This window comes from Triturus cristatus, chromosome 12, assembly GCF_964204655.1.
Source record: "Triturus cristatus chromosome 12, aTriCri1.1, whole genome shotgun sequence".
Lineage (NCBI taxonomy): Eukaryota > Metazoa > Chordata > Amphibia > Caudata > Salamandridae > Triturus > Triturus cristatus.
The window spans coordinates 536,168,990-536,185,227 of NC_140595.1; the positions used below are offsets into that span (position 1 = coordinate 536,168,990).

Sequence of the window (16,238 nt, forward strand, 5' to 3'; positions counted from 1 at the left end):
TGTAGGGGGGAAAAAAGGGGGAATGAGAAAAGCGTGGGAAAAAGAACAAGAAAAAGAAAAAAGGGGGGAGAAGAAAAAAAGGGGAGGAAGGGGAAACGGAATGGAAAAATGAGAACAGTTACAGCACTTTGGAACAGAACATCAGGAGTGGTAGTACAGAGATGTAGGAATGTTAAGAAAACATAGAGGCTTAAATGAAGCGATATTTGCAGTTAGTCCTACGCTAATGACCGGTGGTTGATACTATAGGTAACATGTAAATTCTATGCGGTCATTCATTCCGTGTGGCTTCATGGAGTTCAGCAAATAAATCCAGTGGTTTTCCCGTTGCAATAGAAATCTATGATTGTCTCTCCCTTCTTTTTTCTCGATGGTTTCCAGGATGCAAAATCTCAATTGGCTAACAGTATGCGCCGCTTCTGCAAAATGTTGGGCGACTGATGACTTCAACTGTTTAGTTCTGATGTTGGACTTGTGTTCATTGAGTCTGACTTTGATTTTTCGTTCAGTTTGTCCAACATAAATAATGCCACAGGGGCATTTAAGCATATATATGACGTTGGAAGTGTCACAAGTGGCTGTTGTTCTGACTTTGATTTTATGCCCTTTCATGGGGTGTCTCTCAAACAAAAAAAGGGAAAGGCGGGGCTTTTGCAATAATAACCTAACTAAATGATACTGCAGGTCCAGCATACATGCCCAACAATCAATCTTTAACAAAAGGGTATGCAGTTCCTAATAATAACATAGTGTGTGTTAGAATCACTAGGTCCCAGGGTGATGGTGTGAACACGGTATAGTTAAGCGGAGTAAAGGGTACTCCTACTGGAAATGAAGACCCTCACACACCCAACAAGCGGGTGTCTTGCTTCATCACCGGGTCTTTGCTCCTTATCGGGCCGGCGGTGCAATGCCCGATCAGGCACCCCAAGGGGGCCTTCCTATCGGAGATCTTTATTTCCAAACGCCGGTGAGTGAGGTGTGTGGGGAAACAGTTAGTTGATATAACTAGTGTAGGTGCAAGTGGAGTGAAAGGTAAGTGTACTAAAACAGGGTAGGTGATCCACTTCAAACTGATTTAATAAAGTATGGTCACCACCCTGATTAAAAACAATCTGCACATCTCTCACCATTAGGTGTATGAGTGATATGTGCTACAACAATAATAAAAAAGGTCAACATGTTTCTTGCCTGGATATTAATTAAATGGCAATTCTTCAGGACCAATGAATACGGCTACCTGCACCTTTTTGGTGGTGGCCACAACCTCTAAGAGGTGTCAATGGTAGCCACACGTACAGCACCCTAAAAACGTGTGGTGCCGTGTAAATCAAGAACACACAACCTGTGAAGAAAAACACACAATTATTGAAAAAACATTGTTATTGTACATCAGTTCAAGGCATCTGATTCAATTAAAGTTAAAGTTACGTATTATGTCAAACCAGAAACCGTGGCATGCGTCGAATGTGAGCATGTATAAAAGGACTTTGTCGAGGCAAACAGCAGATTCTTATAGGAGGACTTAATCTATACTTCTTAGAAGGCATGGTACTCTTGGTTATATACAGAACTCACCCCATTGGGCTGTGGAGACAATGTGGTCAGGGTAGGAGCACACTAATTGTTAGTGTCCTAAAGAGGAAAAGTAAAAAACAAACAACAAGTGCGTCAGGAAAATCCGTGTCAAATGTACTCAAAATATGATGGACAACCCATATGGTAATTATTCTCATGGGGAACAACAGCGTATAAAGTTGTTTGATGCAGATAAAGATACTTGTAAAACAAACTCCCCGGAGCACTCTGGTAGATGCTTGCTACAGTTATGGCATATACTTTGAAAATGTTGAAACAGTGCCCGCTCAGTGCTGATAGCGCGGGTGCAATCCCTGTCAGTGCTCCTTATATCGCATCCCCCATGTATGGGACTCGAAACGTGGCAGCGCTGGTCTTCGCGTGTTGCCAGAAGGCGTACAGGGGTTGTGGCAGTCAGTTAATCAAAAAGACTTGCACACGCAGTTGGTGATAGGAAAATAAGGATGGATTCAACCCAGCGCGAGGCACGGAAGCGCTGGGGAGACCGCCGTGAGCAGAGTTAGTACATACTGCCTACGAACAGTGTCGCCTCTAAAGCGTGGTGAACACTCGGCTAAATGAGCCGCATACCAACACTCTCGGGCATGCCGAAATTGACGACAAAAACGAATAATATGTACTCACGGTTCCGTTGGACTCACGTTACCGTAAACCTATGACCCCGCCAGCTGCTCGAGTCTGGTGAAGTTCCCATGGGGAGGCTCCCAATTAAGCGAGCCGTGCAGCGTGTTACGTGACTACGTCTCGGGCGGTAACCAGTGAAGGGGGCGTGGCTACGTCCTGGAAACTAGACCTCCACCCGTTATTCCTGTACAAAAAAGTCCGAGATGCCGGAAGTGATAAAAAAGGGATTTAGTTGCAAGAAAGACTCCCCCTCTGACGCGAGAAAGACACGTGAGGGCGGGGACCCCATAGACCAATACGATGGTCCCCTCAACGATTGTCACAGAGTGTTTACTAATGTAATGGAGTTAATGTGAGCATTGGGATGACGCGTGCTCACAACAGCCAAACAATGCACCCGATCGTGAGATTAAATGATATCTACCTGAACGCTGTGGTGTTCAGTAAATATACCGCGCACCATAATCTGATGGAGCGCGGAGCGCAATAGGCACACAGTCCTGGCAACCCTAATATTCGGGAATGGGCTCGTGAGTCCTAAATATAAATTTTTTTTTAAAAAATAACAATAATTATTATGTGACCACTGACTGACTTAGAAAGTCAAGACCAACCGAAATCAATGGCATGTTCAGCAAAGGATGTCGAAAATTATAATAATTGCCTAAAAAAATGCATTCCTGTGCAGAGAAAAGGCTCATCAAGTATAGATATAAGTAAAGTTACATATACAAGATAAAACCACATTTCCAAGAGGAAGTTAGTCTAAGTCAAGTTAGACTACTCCACGGAATGTCCTCATTCAGGCCAGTTGTGTCAGCTGTCAATCTCAGGACCCAACGCTGTTCAAGTCTGAAGAGGGCATTTTTTGACATGTGGGGGTGTGATTCCAGAACCACCCATTTGAAAGAAGTGGGTGCATGACGTACCAAGTTGTAGTGGGTCGTCATTTTAGTATTAGTCTTAGCGCATCTGAAATTACTCTTGTGTTCCAGCATACGTGTCTTAACTGTGCGTGTGGTCATACCTATGTATGGTAAGCCACATGGGCACGTCATCAGATAAATGCAATTTGTTGAGTTACAATTGGTATGTTTATTGATCTGCCATGTCACGTCATTAGGGAGTGCCAGTTCTTTACTGATTTGTGTCTGAGGACACATCGAGCACATCCCACAAGGGTAATGACCCTTAACTGGGGGTAGGTTCCATAGTAGTCTCTGAGACCCAGTAGCTGGTTTCTTAGGTCTAGTGTGTATTAAAAGGTCCTTAAGGTTGCTCGTGCGTTTAAACGCAAATCTGGGGACTTCCAAATCTAGATCTCCAGTGTTGAGAATACCCCAGTGTTTTTTAATGATCGCCTTAATCCTGTTCGAATCAGGGGTGAAGGTGGTGACACAGGTTAAGGATTGATCAGGTTCTTTAGTGTTAACTTCTAACAGACTCTCTCTGTTGTTATTTCTCGCTCGTTTGCGAGCACGAGACACAACCTGTGAGGGGTAGTCGCGCTTGATTAAGTCATGCATAAGCGTTAAGGACTCTTTCTGATAATCAGCCACAGAACTGCAGTTCCTTCTGATTCGCAGAAACTGACCAAAAGGTAAATTTTCTCTTAACGCTTTGGGATGGTAGCTGCTGAATAAGAGAAGGCTGTTCCTGTCTGTGGGCTTACGATACAGACTCGTGGAGATTGTCCCCCCTTCCAGGTGGACAAGTAGATCCAAGAAAGGTACTTCTGTATCAGAAATGGTATGGGTGAATCTCAAATAGGGATTAAGGGTGTTGATCCACGTACAGAATTCTGTGCAATTCGTGTAGTTTCCCTTCCACAGAACCAGGATGTGAACGATGTACCTTTTCCAGAGCAGTACATTCGCAGAGTAGGGGTTGGAGGGATGATGTATCACCCTACTCTCGAAGGCTGACATGTACATGCATGCCAGACTCGGCACGAATGTACTGCCCATGGAAGTGCCCTGGGTTTGATGGTACAATTGTGTGTTGTACTCGAAAAAATTCTGTGTCAAAGCCAGGCTAGCACATTCCATGATGAATGATACTGGTGTATTGGAGCTGATCTCACTGCTGCTTAATGCATCCTCGATAACTTGGAGGGTTGCTTGTTGGGGTATGTTGGTATACAACGCCTCGACATCTAGTGTCAGCAAGAGATTGATTTCCTGTGGGTATTGGAACCCTTCCAGAAGACGAAGAATATCAGAAGTATCCTGGATATAGGAGGGGGTTGCTTTAACCAGGGGCTGGATAAAGTGGTCAACAAATTGTGATAATGGTTCCAAAATAGAACCTATACCGGAAACAATCGGACGTCCTGGAACAGGGGATATTCCCTTATGAATTTTAGGCAGACAGTAAAAGAAGGGGATCACTGGTTCTTTAGCTATAAGAAAATTAGCTTCTTTTTTAGTAATCCACCCTTCTAACTCAGCCGTGGAGACCATAGAGCCTATGGTACGAGTAAGGCGCGGAGTGGGGTCTTCTTGGATGGGTGTGTAATATCTAGTATTGGTAAGTTGCCTGCGGCATTCAATGTCGTAGTCAACTGCAGACATGATAACCGTCGCCCCACCCTTGTCAGCTTGTTTTATGACGATGGTGTTATCGTTTGCCAGGTCTCTTATGGCTGCCTTCTCACTCGTGGCTAAGTTCTGAAAAGGAATGGGACCAGTATCTGTATTGAGATCTGTATTGAGATCCTTCAAGAATATTTTTTAAAAAGTTGAGTTTCGAAAGGAATGAGTGAACGTAACCGGTTATAGGGGGGGTTGTAGGGGGGAAAAAAGGGGGAATGAGAAAAGCGTGGGAAAAAGAACAAGAAAAAGAAAAAAGGGGGGAGAAGAAAAAAAGGGGAGGAAGGGGAAACGGAATGGAAAAATGAGAACAGTTACAGCACTTTGGAACAGAACATCAGGAGTGGTAGTACAGAGATGTAGGAATGTTAAGAAAACATAGAGGCTTAAATGAAGCGATATTTGCAGTTAGTCCTACGCTAATGACCGGTGGTTGATACTATAGGTAACATGTAAATTCTATGCGGTCATTCATTCCGTGTGGCTTCATGGAGTTCAGCAAATAAATCCAGTGGTTTTCCCGTTGCAATAGAAATCTATGATTGTCTCTCCCTTCTTTTTTCTCGATGGTTTCCAGGATGCAAAATCTCAATTGGCTAACAGTATGCGCCGCTTCTGCAAAATGTTGGGTGACTGATGACTTCAACTGTTTAGTTCTGATGTTGGACTTGTGTTCATTGAGTCTGACTTTGATTTTTCGTTCAGTTTGTCCAACATAAATAATGCCACAGGGGCATTTAAGCATATATATGACGTTGGAAGTGTCACAAGTGGCTGTTGTTCTGACTTTGATTTTATGCCCTTTCATGGGGTGTGTCACGTATTGGCCTTTGATGATGTTGTTGCAGTTGTTACAGTTTAGGCATGGGATTGTGCCTTTGAATGTTTGCTGGATGGTTGGTTGAGATTGTTTCAGAATTTCCCCAATGTTTTTATTCCTAGTAAAGGCAAAAATCGGTGTCTCGTCAAATATATGATTGAAATCCTGTTCCAATGTGAGAAGTTGCCAGTGTTTTCGGATGATCCGTTTATACGAGGCACTCATGGTGGAATATTTGGATACTACCGTGATTTGATTTTTGGTGTTTTTTATTTGAGGATTAAGAAGTTCATTGCGGGTCTTGGTTGATGATCGCTTCAGTGCTTCTTGCAGTACATGATCAGGGTATCCACGAGATCTGAATCTATTCATTAAGGTATCCATTTGTGTGTTGGTTCTGATGGGGTTTGAGACAATTCTTTTAATTCTGAGCATTTGTGAATACGGGAGGTGTTGTTTGAGGGGTGAGGGATGAAAGCTGTGATAATGGAGAGTATTGTTTCTGTCTGTGGTTTTCCTGTACAGATCTGTTTCAAAACCGGTGGAAGATCGTGTGATGTTAACGTCCAGAAATGTGATAGAATGAGGATTGGTGTTGAAAGTAAACTGTATGCGTTGATGGATTTGATTGAGTTGTTCCAGCTGGTTTTCAAGGATATCAACGGGGCCCTTCCATACAATGAAGATGTCATCAATGAATCTCAAATAAAGCTTTAGGTGGTCAGTCCATGCTTTGATGGAAAGGATGTTGTCTTCTTCGAACCGATTCATGAAGATGTTGGCATACGCCGGGGCTGCGCAATTTCCCATGGAAGTGCCCGTTAGTTGCTGAAACCATTCGCTGTTGTGTTGGAAGTAACTGTGTAGAAGAGTGAATTGCATCAGTTCCATTAGAAAGACTTGTAGGTCCTGTGAGTAATTGGATTGCAGTAGTGCATGTTCAATGGCTTCCAAACCGGATAGATGAGGGATGGATGTGTATAGGGCATTGACGTCAACTGTACATAGGGTGATGTTTTCGTCTTCAGTGATTGTTATTTTATGTAGTTTAATGAGAAAATCAGTTGTATATAGACAGTCTGTCCTGGCGGAGAGACCGCTGCGCCTGCTGAAAGACGCGGTCAAAACGCTGCAGACAGACACCGCTGCAGTCAGGCAGCCCGGCACGTGAAAAGGAGAGGCCACGAGACTCGGACAGCAACGACCACAGCTACAGCAGCAGCTCCCCTCCACCCAGCAACAGACAGGTACCGCTTCCCTCCACCCAAAAACAGGTACCACGCGCCTCCTCCCTGAAACAGGCAGCAACAAACTCTACTTCACTCCATTCAACAACAAACAGACAAGAGCAAACACTGTTTCACTCTTTTAGAGCCGTCCCAGTTGGACTGGCTCGCATGACTGGTTTCTTATCTTTATGGGGCCATGTGTTTGGCCCCATAAAGATAAAAAAATAACTTTTACAGCAGCAGTAAGTCGGGCAGCCAGTCCAACTGGGACGGCTCTTAAAAAAAAAAAAAAAAGTGTACTTCTCTAGACGCTCTTTTCCAATGTCTGGCCACCGTTTTGCATAAACGGCCTCGTCAGCCAATGAAAACAAGGGGTGGGGTTAAAGCCCACTATAGAAATCTACCCTAAAACATTAAATCTCGCCAGCGAGACTGCGCAGTCTCATGCCAGGCGAGACCTAAAAAACTGTTTGTCAGTCTTGTCCTATAGGTTATCTTCTTCCTTACAGGTAGATCTTGGGAGGGCACTACCCTCTACCCATAGTGCATCTTAGCAAGTGCAGCACATAATCGATCATTTTCACTTTATTTTGACCACACACTTCATGTACATTAGGTCCTGAAGAAAGCCCGATTAATTTTAAGGCCTGGCTGAAACAAGTCGACCATAATGGATGAGGGAGAACATTGCTAACGCCGGACACATCTGCCACCTTGTTAGGTCTCGGGACCAACCGGTCTGCCGAAGGCAGAACCGGAAGTCGAGAGATTTAATGACTTGGAGAAGAGGGGCTTGAACCCGCCCCTCTTCTCCATTGGCTGGCCAGCCATTGGAGAAGAGGTCCCGTCACTCAGATCAGGCCCCGTCCTTTTCGGATCGGGGGGCGTGTTTTTTAAAGAAAGTCTCAGAGAATGAGACTAACACGCCCCCGAATCCGAAAATGCTGCTGCCTTTCTCCGAGGCATTTCTGCTCTGCCTCGGAGAAAGGCGGTGGTGTTCAGGGCGATTCCCGGCAGTTTGTACGTAGCCGTGACTTTGCTTTTCATTGTTAAATGCTCGCGACGGAATTGCTGTTGTAAAGCAGTCTCCCTTTGCTATGTGCCTGCATATAGATTTTAATTTACCCGCACCCACCGAACGCGTCTCTTTAGACAGATATGAACTGCGAGGCCTCGGCCCCAGGGTTTGAACTGGGAGCAATTAACAGCAGGCGCCCGCCTCTCTGGACTCTAGACTGACTCCTAAATTGGAACTTGCCCGATGCTCAGCCAATGAGAGCAGAATTGAAGTGGGCCTATTGGAACGTGCGATGCCACAAGCGCCCTTCTGAGGGCAAAAACTAGATGGAGCGAGTGTGGGCAAAAACTAGACTGAGCGAGTGTAAATCTGCTAGTCTTTTGTAGCCAATCTGAAACTAGCAAGAGTTTTTCAGCCAATGGCCATACAGCCTATGAACTACTGACGAGCTCTCCGTAGCCAATCATTCGAATATGCTCCGCTTCAACCAATCCACGATGTGCACACTTTTCTATTACTCTAAAATATGTCAGATCTTTTCCGATTGCTTGAAAGCGCTTGTGTGCAAATATGTTACGAAACACATGGCGACCGTTAAGCTAGCCCTGTTGGTGGTGTATGGAGTAGTTCTCCTAGATATATCGGGAGCTGTGTGCGTTGCTTAGGAGCAGTGCTACATATTCATTTTGTAACTGAATTTCATATTTATTTCTCCTTTGCAGTGGTGTTACGTTACTTTCAGTTGAAGGATACGTCACCGGTACACTTTAAATGAGACTTGGAACTTGTTCGTGTAGTGTCTGGTGATCGCTGGGTAGATAGACTTAAGGCTATTTTACATCAATGGGAAGGCCTCCTCACTGGTAGATCATTGGTATATTTCGAGGCTCTTTTGAATCGGTGCTGTATGTTCGTGCACACGCATGTAGGTACACATGCCGGCTGTGGGCACGCGGGGCGCTGGGCAGTGTGTAACTGAGCTGGTGAGAAGTGGGCATGTGAGAGTTTTACCGTCGTGCACAGGCAGCTGTCGCCGGGCCACCACAGTGTCAAAGTTGCTGTGGTTACACACTCACCAGCCGAGCAGCAAGCAGTGCCGTTTCAGCCCCTGCAGGTGGATATCCCAAGACACGAGAGGGTACTGCATTCCACATTATCCAGATATTCTCCCTCGCCCGGTAAATATATCCAACAGCATCCACACGTTTTGAAATCTTTCCATCCTTAATCTGTATTTATCACCTTTCTCTTGGAAAAGGGGTGCACGCACCCTCACCTTTTGTGTCTAATGGGTTTAGGTTTTTCGCTGCAAGTACTCGAACACCTGAGATGCTATTTGAATTGAAAGATGTACAAACCTATTTGTATTTTCTTCAGCGTACTCCTTTGTACAAGTCTTTCCTTCCCTTTTCACCATTCTGTGTGGCTCACCGAAGCTGCTGCGCTGAGGATGTTCCAAAATGGAAACGGGAGGTGGATAAAGAGGGGTGGGTGGAGTAGGTTTAAGTGTGTGTGTTTTTGTTGAACATGTTTCAGTCTCTCTTCCACCCAGTGATGCATCCTGTTGCAACATTACCCGTTTCCAGAGAGCCCCCCGAGTGTTCTCTGCAGTTGCGAGAGTGCAATGCTTCAACACTGCGTCATGTGCTCTAACATGCACAGATTAGAAACATGGATCCATTGACAACCAGTCCCGCAGAACCAGGAGCTCCACCAACAGTTTCAGAAGAAATAAAACAACCGAGAATTTATCATGAATTCAGAAAAAGGGAATTGGAGCACATCTTTTTCCATCTGAACCGCCAAATGATGGAAGGACGCCCCTTTTAGATGCGACAGGAGGTGCCACAGAACCGGCGTTCACGTGCAACACGTGCTATTTTGCTACACTGCCCGTTCTCGCTTGCAAGATTTCCATTCGTGTTCCGCGTGCTCCCTTGACCCGTGCCAGTTCTCCGTGCTTCCATCCCCCCGCCAGTCTTATGTGCTTCCTTGTTCCCCCTGCCAGCTATGCGTGCTCCCTTGTTCCCCCTGCCAGCTATGCGTGCTCCCTTGTTCTTCTGCCAGTCCTGTGTGCTTCTGTGCTCCCCAGACAGTCCTGTGTGTTTTCTATTCACTTCAGTTCTGTGCGCTGTCTTTCTCCCCTGTCAAACCTATGTGCTCCCTTGCTCACCTGTCAGCCCCGTGTGCTCTCTTGCTCACCTGTCAGCCCTGTGTGCTCTCTTGTTCATGTCAGTCCCGTGTGCTCTCTTGCTCCCCTGACAGACCTGTGCGCTCTCTTGCTCCACTGCCAGCCTGGTGTGCACTCTTGCTCCACTGCCAGCCTTGTGTGCTCTCTTGCTCCCCTGTCCGACCCGTGTGCTCTCTTGCTCATGTCAGTCCGGCGTGCTCACTTGCTCCCCTAACAGACCTGTGCGCTCTCCAATGCTCCCCTGTCTAACCCTGCGATCTCTTGCTCCACTGCCAGTCCAAGGCGCTCTTGCTCCCCTGTCCGACCCGTGCACTCTCTTGCTCCCCTCTCAGACCTGTGCGCTCTCTTGCTTCCCTGTCAGTCCTCTGTGCTCTCTTCCTTCCCTCTCAGACCTATGTGCAGTCTTGCACCCCTCTCAGACATCTGCAATCTCTTGCTTCCCTGTCAGTACTGTACGTTCTCTTGCACCCCTCTCAGACCTGTGCGCTCTCTTGCTTACCTGTCAGTCCTGTGTGCTCTCTTGCTACCCTCTCAGCCCCATGTGCTCTCTTGCTCCCCTCTCAGACCCGTGTGCTCTCTTGCTCCCCTCTCAGCCCGGTGTGCTCTCTTGTTTCCCTGTCAGTCATGTGTGCTCTCTTGCTCCCCTCTCAGCCCCGTGTTCTTTCTTGCTCCCTTCTCAGCCCTGTGTGCTCTCTTGCTCCCCTCTCAGCCCGGTGTGCTCTCTTGTTTCCCTGTTAGTCCTGTGCGCTCCATTTCTCCAGTTGACTTACTATCCTTTCGGAAAGTGGCCCCTGGGGTGAGGGCACAAGCTGAAGCAGCCTGGCTCCCAGGATCGCTTCGGGTTGAGGACAAAGACAGGACAACAAGCACTGGCCCATCCCACACAAAAAACTAAGGGGCTAGGGGAATGGCTTCCTATGGAGGCATGCATGCCTCAAACTCGGCAACAGGTGATCTCCAGCGCCACTACGCCATCACCTACTCTTCTCACAGTGGAGGCAGGCGCAGTCTCTTTGACCTCAAACTCACAGCTATATTCTCTAGTGGGCCTGTCTTGTAGTAAGTACATCTTTTGTCGCAGTGTTTTCCACAGTTCCATAGTAACCACAGTAACTATCTCTCACTCACTACTTAAAAACTTCACTCTCTCTATCTCACTACCTCACTCTCTATCACTACATCACTATCTATTTCTATCTCTCTCTCACTATATCACAACACACTCTCTCAAAACTTCACTACATCACTCTCTCACTACCTCACAACTTCACTCTTTCTAACTCACTAATTCACTCTCTATCTCACTACCTCACTCTCTCTCTCTCAAATACACCAAGTCACTTACACTCTCTCTTTCACTACCTCACTCGATCTCACTACTTCACTCTGTTTCTATCTTAATACCTCACAACATCCCTCACTACCTCACTCTTTCACTACCTCAATCTTTCTCTATCTCACAACATCACTCACTGTTTCTATCTCACTACGTCAGAAAATACCTCTCACTCACTAACTCACTCTTTCACTACCTCACTCTCTATCTACCTCACTCTCTCACTACATAACTCTCTATACATCACTACTCCCCTCTATATCACTACCTCACTACTTCTCTAAAAAGATCACTACCTCACTCTATATCACAACTTCACTCTCTCTCTAACTCACTACATCGCTCACTCTCTATCTCTCTACCTCACTCTTTCTATCTCACTAACTCATTTTCACTGTCTCTTTCACTACCTCTCTCTATCTCACTACATCACAACACCACTCTGCTTACATCTCACTACCTCACAACATCCCTCTCCCTCACTACATCACTGTTTCACTACCTCACTACATAACTCTCTCTACCTCACTACTCCACTCTATCTCACTACCTCACAACTTCTCTCTCAAAACATCACTACCTCGCTCTAGCTCACAACTTCACTCTCTCTCACACACACTACCTCAATCACTCTCTCACTACCTCACTCTTTCTATCTCACTAACTCACTTTCACTCTCTTTCACTACCTCTCTCACTACATCACTCTATGCTTATATATCACTACCTCACAACATCCCTCTCCCTCACTACCTCACTCTTTCACTATCTAACTCTCTCTATCTCACTACCCCACTCTCTATCTACCTCACTCTCTATTTCAATACCTCACTCTCTCACTCTCTCTCTGCTAATGCAATAGGTATCACATATGCAAAAAAAAAAAAAGCTAATGCCAATAGAAATGACAATGCCATTTATTTAGGGATACAATAATGATAAAAAAAAAATGAGCAATACCAATAGCTCTACCTATAATATTGCCGAGACCATTGCATTGTAAATGCTTGTTTTTAGTACTGCCAAAGGCCCACTTATTAAACAACCCCTGTGGGTAATGGGAACCGAGGAGTTTTTAATTCATGCAATCACAGTACACTCACCTTCCAATAAAACTCGCTCCGCTGTGAACAGGCATCGCAGGACACCCGGGGCAACCTCGGTGCCACCGGGTGGGGCCCAATGATGAGGCATGCCACCAACTAGGTTGGGGGGTGAGGGCTTTCATAAGAAAAAAAAATCCTTTCCCTGACAAACTACAAAGTTTATCCTGCCCCCTAACACTAGCTAGTTCTTCTTGATTTCATATACATCTGTCGGGGAAGTGAACTAGCCTTCTTGTTCCCCTCTCTCTCTCTTATTGATATCTAAAGCTCTCTACATATACTCATAAATTGATGCCGGCCAAACTATGCTTCAAGACATTACGCATAACACACAGCATTCATAAATCCATGAACAAAAAAAAATCATGTTTAAAGGAGTAATTTGCAACAGTTATTTGAGGCTTCTGAGGTCCAACCTTAATCTTTTACTTCCAGGTCCTCATAGCAAGTTACCACAAGCCAGGGACACAGTCCCAAGTCATTCAGGTCACAAACTAGGGAATTACCTATTTTCTAGCACTGGATACAGCTGGAAAGCGGTTTGTCAATTTTATTTTTTATCAAATCATAGCAGTAGGTGACAATGTGTACAGTTCTAATGTCTCTACTGCCAAGATGCTCCTTGGAATTAACAATGTGCTCCATAAGAAATAATTTAAAAAAGGTGTTTGACTGAACATTAAATGTTCTCAAAGTTTTTTTTAATGCTTTTAACGTTCTATTAGAATCTGTTCTCATGTCTAGTTCATTGATTTTCAGCCATCTGCAGAACCAGCTTCCTGCTTAAATAGCCCCGCAATAGCTGGAGGACCAATTATATCGGATGTGACAGAGACCTCGTCAACTAGTGGGGCAGTGATGGGAGCTTCCCAAGAAGGAGAGAGGTAAGAAAGCAACACTTCAATGTTCAGAGGTTGTTGAAGATCATACAAAACTACTGTAGGATCTTCATGTGTTCCCTTTGTTGCACAGCAAACAGTTATGGCAATGAACTTGGTTGCAGAGTGAAGAGCTTGCTGGGGATATGATAACCATAAAAAGGGCAGGAATAAAACATAGATATGGCACTTCAAGCTCAATGAATAAACCCAGTGAGTTCATGGCAAGACTTCCTAGATAAGTGACATATGTTAACAGCAGTAAGGTGATACAGTGCATATCTCCTGGTGTTACAAGAGTAACTCAGGGACTTGCAGTGTGCAGCTGGTGCTCCAATTCACTTCATGAAACATAGGAGTGCCCTGTAGCCTGTTCTCCCTGGTAATGGTTGGTCTAGGGAAGGCGGAGAGTTAAATGGTTATTGTTGAAGGTGTCAAATGAACAACTAGATTTCTATAGAGGAGTCTGGTGGACTAGTGATTCTCCAATCTAGGGAAGACAGCAGACCGAGCAAAAAACATGGGCAGCTGCTCCGAGCAGAGACATAGAAACAAAATCCCAACAAACTAAATACTTGCGATGCAGCAAACTAGATCTACTTTGGTAACCTGCAAAAAATGTAATTCCCTGCAATAATAACTACAAACATTCATTACACTACTAGGGAAGGAAAACGTGTTGGTTATCTGGAGACTAGCATGCACTCCATAATCTATATTAAATGTGTGCATATCGCAACTATATACATTCCTATTCAAGGGGACTTTAGGAAACAAATGTGAGAATGAGTGCCTTCTTTAAAGTCCAATCTGTGCTCTTGCTGACTGGTGATGGTGGTTTGCTGCAAGAATGTCTGTAGCCAGAGTGGAAGAAATTATGCACAGTAGGGTGAAATGAAGACTGAGCCACCACCCCTCTAGGAATTAAAGACATTAATGCTTGGCATTAGGCTGAGAAACCGGTAAGACCAGGTTGCAGCCCAAGATGAAAGCACTGCAGAAACGTCACGCTGCTGAACCCCATTGGGCAATAGCAATTATGGAGTAAAGCCAAATAATCTGACAGTACTGGCAGCGCCTAAAAAACAATAGTCGAAACAACTGTCCCCAGGAAATGAGCAGGTCCGATAAATAAAGAAACCGGCCAATGTCTCTAGGGACATGGTCCTCCTCTTCAGCCCAGAGGAGCATGAGGTCCTCTCCTCAAGAAGGTGCATCCAGAGACCAGCCAGTAAACAGTTAAAGGATCTGCTTTTCAATGCTGCTTAAAAGAGTGGTAGACACACAATAGAGGATTCTTCCAGCCAATATATGCCAGGCTCTTCTCAAGCAACCCAAATTAGTGATGGCGCCAACAAAGCAGCCAGCTGTGGCCCCCTCATCCTAGGGAACATAAATCCAATTCTTTTGGTGGCCTGTGCTAGTGAGGCATCCACTGAAGCACCCTTGGCTTATCCAAGATCAGGTGCAGCAAACGCTGGAGCCGTTTACTCTGAGGCCACAGTTAACAGTTCCCTTCCAGCTCCATCAATTTCCAATCTAAAAACAAGTACATATTAACTATGAATCTACTTGGTCATTGGAATGATGGACTAGTTGGAGTTCCAGCAGACAGCCATTTGTACTTCATAATTCCCTTGGAAGTTGGGGATTCACTTTATGGCCTACGTTGTCAATTGCAGTAAGTAAGGCTTCCAGAAGAAGTGTGTGCCCAGCCCAAACCCATGGACTGAGAAGTGGTTGCCTAGCAGAAGCTAGCACAGACAAGAAGGGGGGGCTTAACTCATCCTGCAGACGAAAAGTACAGCATCCCTACTATGCATGAGCGGTTAGACCAGAGGCCTTCAAACTTTTTTCTCTGAGGCCCTCCAAAACAAAAGATTTTCAAGTTGGGCACCCCCCCCCCCCCCTCAAAACTCTATGGCAAGGACTTGGGAGCAGAGAGCAGGGCTGAGTGCAAGGGGTCTGGGCTTAGGAGATCGTTTCATGGATACTTTAAGTAGCTCATAATCCACAATAACAAATGGACCAACCAATTCTGCTCCCCATAATGGTGTTGTGTTCATCTTTCACACCTGGTGCCAATGCAACTACACCTGTTGCACTAGTGAGAGATAGCAGCAGCCCTTAGTAGAAGGACTTCACCCGTCTCCCACCAATGCCTGACAATGACTAACGTCTTGAGAAAGGCTCTGTATCCGTTTGTTGGGAGTTCTATTCCACGCAAACTCAGCCCAGGGAAAATGGAGCGCTCATTTACATGAGCACCAGTTACATTACACAGGGTCAGAGATTTTGTTTTTAGGCACATGGGTATGGTGATTTGCCCATTGGATGTTGAACATCGGCAGCCAGTAAAGGCTTGAACTAATGGAGCCACTTGCTGCTCCACAAAGGTTTTTTTTATTATTGAGAAGTAATGCGAGGGTGCCACCAGTGACCTAGAGTGCTTCTTTTTAATGAACACTCATCAAAAGGTTTCTAGGTGTAGTCGGATTACTAAAATATAAAGATAACAAGCACTGGCATAGCCAATAGGTCTCGCCTTTGGGACCTTATAACTGTTTATCTATGCAACAGTTGATGTTGTTGCACCAAGGATATTGTGCTGGATAACTAAAGACTAAGGTCCCATAGGCGAGACCTATTGGCTACGCCAATGCTTGTTTTTCTAGTCTGCAGTCTATTGGCGTCCTGGTGCAGCCGCAGCCAAGATCCACCAAATCTGGAGATATTCTATGTAAGAGTAACATGCACGCAAAAAACATTTCTGCGTTGGGCCCTAAATTAGGAATGCATGGCAAAACTAAACATTTCCTCTTGCAAGTTAACTGGCGAAAATTAAGT

The 16,238-nt window shown here is 45.3% G+C and overlaps 1 protein-coding gene across 2 annotated transcripts in view; it reads left to right on the forward strand.

Annotated features, from left to right (window-relative positions):
- The window catches only part of HSF4 (heat shock transcription factor 4), a 463,098-nt gene that overhangs the window by 267,917 nt on the left and 178,943 nt on the right, over positions 1-16,238 (forward strand). For both annotated transcript variants that reach the window (XM_085639409.1, XM_085639410.1), the window contains exon 8: positions 13,273-13,397. In XM_085639409.1, the coding sequence (XP_085495535.1) occupies positions 13,273-13,397 (125 nt within the window). The remainder of the gene's footprint in view (positions 1-13,272; positions 13,398-16,238) is intronic.